Below are 10,246 nucleotides of genomic sequence, written 5' to 3'. Positions count from 1 at the left end.
GAGAAGAGCGCGGCGAGAGACAGACGAGAAGAGCGCGGCGAGAGAAGAAGAGTGAGGCGAGAGAAGACGATCGCGGATGATTTAGTTTAGAAACGAAATGCAAAAGCACTTGTTTGGCAGTATTTTGGATTTTGAAAAGGGTGTTGACTTTTGCCGTTTAAGGTGATTTTGGAAGTTTTTTTTAAACATTCGTTTCTTATTTAATTGGTTCCACAGTGTTTGCTGATTTTTACTTTATTTAAACTTTGTGCAATTTATTTATTTTATTTGACATCAAGGTGTATGCCGTGCCTCCAAGCATTCTTACTCGTTTTGCTAATATACGTTCTACGTTTATTTATTTTTGGTTATATATTATACATGTTTACTTAGCCTATTTCCAGTTTTGTATAGGTATTTAAACTTTATGTAAGTTATTTGTTATTTTATATTAGGCATAGCCTGCCCTATAGCATGGTGTATTTTTATTCGTTTTGTTAATAAAAGTTCTATGTTTTATATATCGGCTAAAGTGAGTTTGACGTTGTATTTTGTTGTTGCATTCAAGCACTTGACGCCAAATTGCTACTATTTGAAAGTGAAAGTTAAATGCGCACGGTGCTTTTAAGCTATTTAAAAGCGAAGGAAAGCGAGGAAAAGAGGGAACGCCCCCACGGTATGCCGGTGTTGTCACACGACGATTAACCGGTGGGGAAATTTCCTCACCATCGCAACCCTAGTCTTTTGCCCGAATCATAGGTGCTCCTTCCTCTGTTAATACACAAGGAACTCCCAAAGGGTGGCAGACAGAGATGGCAGCTCCGTATCTCGAGGTAGAAAGTAATTAAATTCCTCATGTAAAGCTCAGAGCTGTAAGAAACAGGTGGGTGATGAACTCTATGCAACCGCTGGAAACAAACGCCGCGAGTCACACATTCACACGCAGAGTCAGGGACTATTATCCCCTTGCACACTATAATTACCCACACTCCCGTCTGTTTGCGCTTCTTATTTGTTTGTTGTTGGAGGGTGGCACCGTTCCTCATTTTAACAGAGGGGATAATTACATGCCAGCGATGCATTAAGGAGCTGGGAGAAATCCAAGACCCCTTCCAAGCATCCGCGGCCGGATCTGTGCACTTGCTGCTTCTTGCTCGAGAGGACGATCAAGCTTTTACAGCAGACATGAAACTGGGTTTTGAAGGGCCCTATGATTTCGATGCGGAAACATAATTGCGGAATCCGGTCATAAAAATGGAACTTAAAGTGTAAACTTTCTTCCATGATTTTTAAGAGTAAACCTCTGTTGTGCAGTACTTTTAGCAAAAAACAAAAGGAATTAAAAATTCTCTGATTACGTTTTAAAAGAGTAATTCAATTGTTAACTGTTTAATTACCACTGTTTTTTTCATTATACATTTTTATTAAAATCATAATCCAGAAAAAGTAAACAGACAATACAAGTCCAGGAAAAAAAAATGACAGGCCTCAATTATTGAAATTTTTTATTTACTATCGTGACAAAATATTTTAACTATTAAGTTTTATGAATTTCATTGATTAGACATGCTTTTTGATTATTAAAATTTAATTAACCCATTAAAATGGAATCCAGAAAAATTACGACTGAAATAATACATAAATAATAAATAAAAAATTTGTTTCATAAACAATGAAATAAAACATTTTGTAATTACATTTTTATTTATAAAATCATAAATATATATAAATCCAAACATGTTTTCTTTCATTATTTATATATAATAATCATAAATCCAGAAATGTAAACAGACAAGAATTTCCGTGTAAAAAAAATAATAATTAAAAAAACAAAAAACTTAAAGATTGATTAATTCAAATGATTAGACATGCTTTGAGTATTAAAATTTAATTTAAAAATAAATAAATAAAACGGATTATACAGGGCCCTAGTTTTGGTGCAAGTAGAGCTGAGCTATTTAATTAAATCAGAATATTTCTGTTCAATAGTCAACGTGCGTCTCAAACCCTTCCTACAGAGACCTGAAGTGTTGTGACCGTGTGCCCTTTATTTATCAGCTCTATCTGAGCGTTAACTGTGGCGATGTGTGCTCTATCTTCCGTGTGGGAGCGCGTCTTACCTTAGAGCAGCTGAGATGCGTATGAGTAAGTCTCTGCGTGCATCTTACCTAGGTTGTGTCTCTTGTTTTTGGCGTGCTCGTGGATGTGTTTCTTGCTGAAGCAGCCGAAGAACACACAATGGAGACAGGAGTGAAGCCGATTTAAATGAGCTCCACACAGGTGACATATACATGACTTCGCCTAGGGAGAAAAGAGAGAGGGATACAGGCGTTTAGTTAGGTTTAACATTCAAACTAGTTGGTAGACTGTCTGAACGACTAGTTAATTAGCAGCAGTTAAATCCCATCGATTTTTTCAAAGAAGAAACCTCTTCAGATGCCATTTACGGAAAACAACTACGGCCCTACAAAAGGGTAAATAGGTGAATAACTACAACATTTATTGTACTAAACTGTCAGTATCCTATTGCTGAAGGTTGTGCTTCGATGGCTATAGTAACAGCGCTTTAAAGAGATATGAATTTAAAAAGACATCATCTTTGTATTTTGCATGTTGCATTTACTTTTCTTTCCCATTTTAGATTAAATTAAACCATGCAAAAATTAACATGACATCTTTGAAGACAGTTTTAGCAACACTACCAATGTCACTAATATAAATGAACTTTAACGATTCTTAAAACCATGTATTATACTTAATATTAATAACACTGCAAAAACTGAAAATGGTCATTTTTTTCTTTAAATTAAACAATAATATATAAATTAACAAATTACACTTTAGTTTAAAAAAAATATACTTAAAACAAATATTTAATAAAATAAAATAATGCAAAATATATATATAAAAAAGTAATTATATTCATTAATAAGTTATATATTACTGGGTCGAAGATGTTAAGACGTCCTCGTCAAAAGAAATTTACAAAAGTGATTTTATGTCCATAGAAAGCACATTAAATGTCAGTAAAGTGTCTACTTTTAAGGTTTCAAATACGTTTTTGGAGAATAAAATGTCAAAATTTGGTTGAAATAATGTTACATTGTCGTTCAGTGTAAAAAATTCAAACAGCATGCTTATTCTGACGTGTACATATTAAAATATATAAAACAATAAGGGAGCATATTAAATTTTATTGTGTTTTAAATGAGTAAAAATTATTTCTGACAAATGGGCAAAACCTAGGATCGTGGCAAACTTTAAAAATGTAAAATTACAACTAATTAGTATTTGGGGTGAAAGTAATTAGTCTGTTAATATGTCATAAATTGATTTTTGTTGTAAATATGCCTGACGAGATTGTTACACTGAATGACATTTTAGTGGGTCTCTTCTGTAAATCAGGGGGAAATGTATGATATTTATTCTATGCTCAAAAAAACAAAATTGCAAATAAATTAAACAGAACTTTGAAAAAAAATGTTAAACATTGTTAATGTTGATGGCATAACCTCAATTTTTAATCTCAACATTTTCACTATAAAAATTACAAGCTGCAACATTACATACAGTATTGTCAATGTTTATTATAAACCATTTATCCATGCACTTTTTTTTATTCATATAGTGCAAATGAACTGAAAACAAATATATATATGCATAGATTAATCATTTATAATTAACACTAAAATCAAGTTTCATCCTAAATTTTTTTTTTTTAATTCAAGAAGCGGTTTCACTCGAATATGCATCACAGCAGAGAAGACGATTGCAATTTCGGTTTCTCATGCCACCTTGAAATATTAATGCAAAAAAAGAAAAAAAAAGAAAACAGATTTAACTAGTCAACCTCCAGAAGATTACAACACACCGCCCGACTATCCCAACAGCATGATTTCATGCTTCAGTACTGTAGTGCTGGTTTCAGATCCAGTCTTTAACAGCTCGCTCTGCTTTTACCTCCAAACTAGCTATTTTTGTATAGACCCCCTTCCGCTATTCCCCGATGACAGAGAATAAGCATCAACCTACCGCGCTAAACGACAGGTGAGGCGTGAACGCAGACAGATCTGGAGCACCGGGTTTCACTGCAATCGCATTTAAAGAAAAGCCACCGTTCTCTGAAGTCGGCCTGAATGTCAAGAGCTAATATAACCAAAAGACACCTTAACGTTTCTGTATAATGCATTCGAGCGGAAAGCAAGCAGATGTGACGGAGAGAGAAAGAGAAGGGAAAGGCCTTGTATTGCCTGTCTTTCATCAGAGTAATTTGATCGGAGACGTGGAGGGAGAAAGGCGTGTGGTAAGGTGAACTCTGCAAACATGTGATACAGTGCAAAAACACAAAGCAGCGCAACAAACATCTTCATGGGATCGCCGGAGAATGACGGGGCTGTTATCGGTTTGGCGAGCTGCAATAAAGGCTAATATCATTAAGCATTACAGCAATATGATATTTAAAAGTTCCACTCGCGTTATGATAGGGAAGCATAACGAAACGCTTCATCGGACGGCCGAGCATCTCGACCCAGATCCACAGCTTCACCACGCCCAGATACTAAAACACTGATGTGCACTACACTTCTGCAGCGCACTGCGCTAGTATGCAAATGATCTGTAGGAATAGCAAAGCTGCCAAAATGTGCATTATAGCACAGGGAATACAGTGCATTAAATCCATTTCTCGTGGGACAAAAGCCACCAGTTTATTATATTGCATTAAAAAGAACTGCTTTTATTAAACCTGCAACATGTAGCATTGCATAATGCATGCAGTTTCACGTACTATTTTTAAAGAACAGTAGGCAGTAAACGGTACAAAAGGCTCTACAGTGCATTGCACACTTCTTAATATTAAGCCTAAAACGTGTTTTAATGTCACTGTTGATGAGGACTGTATGATCTCTGTATAATATCAGTCTGTAAATGTGAGATATTTAAAGTGCACCTGAAGTATACTAGCAATAGTTCTACTTTAGCACAATCAAATATACTTCAGTGTGTCTTTAGTTGGACTTCAGCACTACTTCCACACAATTAAAGTGCATTAAGTACAAAATTAGTTGCTCCAATTTAGCAGACTTTAAGAATACAAAAAGTACAATTGCAGGGTATTTTTATTAAGAACATAAATACGTAAATGTATACTTGGCATGAAATAAATGCATTTCAAATACATAAAAAAAAGAGATATAATAAAAATAAAAACTCTCGAATATCTAACCTTATATGCAAGCTACGTTTCACACTGCTGTGTAAAAGCACCTACATACACTAATGCAGTAAACTGAACGCTAGCGGTTCATTCTGAACATCTCGGACTCGCTCTACACACGTCATTTCTTCTTTGCATCTACACCGCTCCTCCTCCATCCTCAGATGTCTCCTACTCTCTCTCTCTCATCCTACAGTCCTACATCCTACACGGAGAGCATCAGCAGGTCCCCTCTGCGCTCTCCTGCTGGTGTTAATGCTGTAATGTTGAATGAGATGGTGCATTGATCAGGACCTCATCTGAGACGGGGGCGTGGGGCTGAAGAACAAGGCAAAAAGGATCAGCTTCCTCCTACAAGAGCCACTGCAGGCTCCACATTCACGAACGCACATACAGTGTCTATTTTTGCAGCTTGCTGGCATACATTTGTAACAGAAAACCATTAAAATGGCAACGAGGCACCAAATGCCTGCAGTCACCTGCAAGGGAAAAAATAAATACTGAAATTCTAAATATATAAAATAACATGGAGAAAAAATTTAATAATAAATAAACAAAATAGGAGGGATAAATAAAATTAAATAAGGCAAAATATACTAAAATAAATAACGCAAAAATAAACTAAAATAGGAGAGATAAACACAACATCAAAATGTAAAACAAAATAGGACAGATAAAAAATAAAAATACTATAGAAAGGATAAATTAAAATACAAAAAATCAAATAGGGATACATTAAATAATTAGGAGGAATAAATTTAAAAATAAAACAAAATAACTATAATAGGAGGGATAGATAAAAATTGTAAAAAAAAAGTGAATAAATAAAATTAAAATGAATCCAAATAAAATAGTAAATATAATTGTGGATAAATAAGGTATACTAAATGGTAAAAGTGTTTGATGGTAAAAAAAAAAAAATGGTTAAAGTTTGTTTATTTTAATAAACTAGACGAAAAAGATAAATAATGCCCTGAAATATTTTTATTATACACACACACATACACATACATATATATCTATCATAGACTGTATAAAAACATGGACGTAGTGTCCGTGACGTCACCCGTAGATTTCCGAAGAGCATTTTTTAAGCCTAAAGTGGGCGTAGCCGGCCAATCGCCATCTTGGCAGCGAGTCACTCCCAGATAATCGAAAATGGGCAAAGAGGCGGGAGCTGGCTGCTGAAACCACGCCCACCTAGCTCGACGGCGGTGTCAGCAGCGGCAATACACCCGTCACTCAAGTAGCCACGCCCTTAATTATGCAGAACTTTAAGCCTTAATATAATTTAAACGGATGAGTTATAAAATATTGACCCCCTCACAGCTGTCATGAAGGGCAAAATTAGCTATATAGACCAAAACCACTTTTTGTACCAGGCTGTAAAAAAAAAATAATTCTGCTGTAAAGTTGGGCATTTTAACACGGCGAGTCTATGGGACTAACTCCCTTTGGAGCCCGCCTCTAGCGGCCAGTCGATGAATTACAGTTCAAGTCACTTCCGTGTTGGTTTCACGAGAGAGAGCGGGAGGTTGCCTCTTGATATACACATATACGGTATATACACACATATATACAGTATATACACATATACAGTATATACACACACACACAAAAAATGAATTTGTAATGCAACTATGTATAATGCATTGTTATACCAAAGAAAGTCTAATTTCAAATATTTCATAGAAATAAAATTTAAATCAGACCTCGTTTAGGGTAACAATGCATATACTATATATTATTAATTGAACAATTAGTGACAAACAATTAAACCTCTGTGTTTTAAATTAGACTTTGTTTGGAATAACTTTATTTACACTTTACATATTACAATATTTTTAACATACACACACATTGGGTTTTTGGCCTAGGAATGAAAGCTACATAACGCTCTATAACCCCAGTGATCGGCCTTGACTATTTAAATCAGTTTCGACCCGCCAATCACATCGGCTCTCACAGTTTCTGCGGCAACCGAGCATCCAATCGCCAGCTCGCTGCTGTGTTTCCAAGATCACAAGTGTAGTAGGAGGCATGTGGGTGATGAGGAGAATCAAGGGAGGCAAGAGACATGAAAGAGGAGAAACAAAAAGGAGAGACAGAGAGGGAAGGCGCGGATGATAAAGGACGGATGACAGTTCAAACACATGCAGATGAGGGATGAGAACGCCTCTAAGCTGCCTGGACTGCGATAAGCCTGCTAGAGGCTAAAGAAATGAGATCAGCTGAGAGAAAGAGCGAGCGAGCGAGCGCACAGGGAGTGTAAGACTAATACTAAAAACCTGGAGGCAGCACCACAACACAATTAGTGGAGAGGGCCTGTCAATTACCCAGAGTCCCCTTCTGCTGTAGGACTGCTTCTGAATGGGAAGGACGTTCACAAACACGGAGCATCATTACACTTGATCCCACAGACCAGCCCTCCTCTGCAATTAAACACTCATCAAGTGCTGCAGCAAGTAATTAAAATTACTTAAAAAATCAGAAATGACATTAAAGATTAATGAATAATTCAGAAAAAACAGCAAAAAAACAAAACAAAACAAAATGAGAACAATTATCAGTTTATATAAGAAATGTATATAGATATATAATATAGGTATAGATAAATTTAGTGGAGAGGGCCTGTCAATTACCCAGAGTCCCCTTCTGCTGTAGGACTGCTTCTGAATGGGAAGGACGTTCACGGCGTGCACAAACACGGAGCATCATTACACTTGATCCCACAGACCAGCCCTCCTCTGCAATTAAACACTCATCAAGTGCTGCAGCAAGTAATTAAAATTACTTAAAAATCAGAAATGACATTAAAGATTAATGAATAATTCAGAAAAAACAGCAAAAAAACAAAACAAAACAAAATGAGAACAATTATCAGTTTATATAAGAAATGTATATAGATATATAATATAGGTATAGATAAAATCACATTTAGTTTTTAAACATTGCTGGTTAGTAACGGACTACATGTAATCTGGATTACATGACCAGATTACAAGAAATTAAGTACTTGTAATTAGATTACTTAAAAATAATACATGAAATTAAAAATGTTGAATGATGAATAATTCAGAAAAAAAAGTGTTATACATTTTTATAAGAAATGTATACATATATAGATATATAAAAATTGTCTCTCTGTTTCTAGAGATTTTATACACATTGTTGGTTAGTAACTGATTACACGTAATATGGATTACATCATCAGATTACAAAAAAATAAGAACTTGTAATTAGATTACATTACACTTTAAAATGCTCATAATCATATTATAGTTACTTTTTTTTTACAGATTACATTACATATGTTTCACACAATTGCCCAATTTTTTTTTCTCCCCTGAAATTAAACATTTCTATTTTTACTTTTTACATTTTAAAATGAGTTTTTTTTTTTTTGTCAGTTTTATGATTTGATTATGTGCTTTTCATCAACTCTCAAACCCCCTGCAATTCTAAAGAAACTCAGTTTGGGAAACCCTGGAGTAACGCAATGTTTAATGCACGTCAGGATGTTGTTAGAGAATGAAATCAATTTGTCAAAAGTAATCTTACGGCTTGTTTACACCTGGTCACATCATGTGTTCTCGTAAGATAACTTAGTCTCACTACTTCATTGTTGTACAACCACATTTTGTTATTTTAACATTTAGAGAGGAGTTAAATTTGCATACGTGGTTTCAACAACCAGATGCATTTACACTGGTCCAGTTTCGTCCAGACCACTTCCTGAAGTGGTTTAAACAATTGGATTTAAATCCGTCTCGAAAGCATTTCAGAGGCCGTATACACTTGGTCTTTTCACGATCTGAGAGCTATCCGATCAGAGAAAATGCATGAAGTGAGGTGTAAACAGGCCCTAAATGTAATCAAAGTAGTCAGAATACATTACTGAATGTGTGTTTCTGAATTGTATTCTGTAACTGATTACAAATTACAAGTAATCCGCCCAGCACTGTATATTTGCTTTTACGCTTCTGAAAAAGGTATTTTGTCAGAGTCTCTATTTCTTGTTTATTAGTCCAGCAATGTTCTGCAGTTTGTGGTATAGCCTTGAACGCAATCTTTATTGAACAAAGCTGCCCTCCTCCACCGCATACTAAAACCCGAGAACAACACATCTTGGGATAAAAACGATCAAACGATCTTGATTCGTATTCGAGTCACAAAAGCGATGTTTAAGCATTTGTAAGGCTATGAATTATGAGCTGGTAAAACCGTAGCAGAGCACGAGTCCTTTATCTTCCTCCTAGAGTCACATTGTCTTCCTGATTTAAAACATCCTCCATGTCTTGAGGAACTGCTCTGAGGCCTGCTGGCGAGCGCTTCGGACTCGTACCTTCTCCGTAAGGATCTGCTGAAGCTCTGGAGGGACGTGTGGAAGCGTATATATTAAATACAGGCGTGTATCGATATGACAAAGGCCCGTGGTTCAATTAATTATTGATGGCGAGCTGGAAGCCTGTATAACTTCACATGTAGAATAGATGTGGAGCAGCCGCCCTATAAAAACAGTTTTTAATGGTAAATGAAGACCATACGGGTAATTAGACAAGCTTCAGTACAGGCCGGTGTTAATCAGTGCCACGGCTTCAATGAACTTTAATAGTGATATTTCTCAAAAGGAAGCCGGTTTCCAGGCCCTCGGACTAATGGCTATTCTAACACTGACGTGTTGTTGGCAAATTAAGTATGAAATGCTCATTAGTTAAACGTAATGGACAGAAACGAATTAAGTCGTCATTGTGTAGTGTCAATGTAAGTCCATAAAAGTAAATTGAAAATTACAAAAATATTATTTCATAACATTTTAGGTGCAATACTTAACTCTTATTTTAAAACTACTGAAATTTTGTTATTATAAAAAATTAATATAAGTAAAATGTTATAGTAAAAAAAAAAAGAATGTATTAAATTTGTATTAACCTTTTCTGACTGAAATTAAAAATAAATAAATAAAACCCATTACGTATTTTATATAAATTTAATAATAGCATTATTTTGTTTGTGTGTGTGTATATATAATATATATATATATATATATAT

General features: G+C 35.1%; 1 protein-coding gene across 1 annotated transcript in view; it reads right to left on the bottom strand.

Annotated features, from left to right (window-relative positions):
• The window catches only part of LOC107595657 (ubiquitin carboxyl-terminal hydrolase 22), a 40,098-nt gene that overhangs the window by 24,296 nt on the left and 5,556 nt on the right, over positions 1–10,246 (bottom strand). Inside the window, exon 2 of the mRNA XM_016286137.1 lies at positions 2,148–2,280. Within this exon, the coding sequence (XP_016141623.1) occupies positions 2,148–2,280 (133 nt within the window). The remainder of the gene's footprint in view (positions 1–2,147; positions 2,281–10,246) is intronic.

The sequence above is a fragment of the Sinocyclocheilus grahami genome, unplaced genomic scaffold (genome assembly GCF_001515645.1).
Source record: "Sinocyclocheilus grahami isolate Dianchi unplaced genomic scaffold, SAMN03320097.WGS_v1.1 scaffold206.1, whole genome shotgun sequence".
NCBI lineage: Eukaryota > Metazoa > Chordata > Actinopteri > Cypriniformes > Cyprinidae > Sinocyclocheilus > Sinocyclocheilus grahami.
The sequence above is the reverse complement of the archived record's forward strand: the minus strand, read 5'-3'. Positions and strand labels throughout refer to the sequence as shown.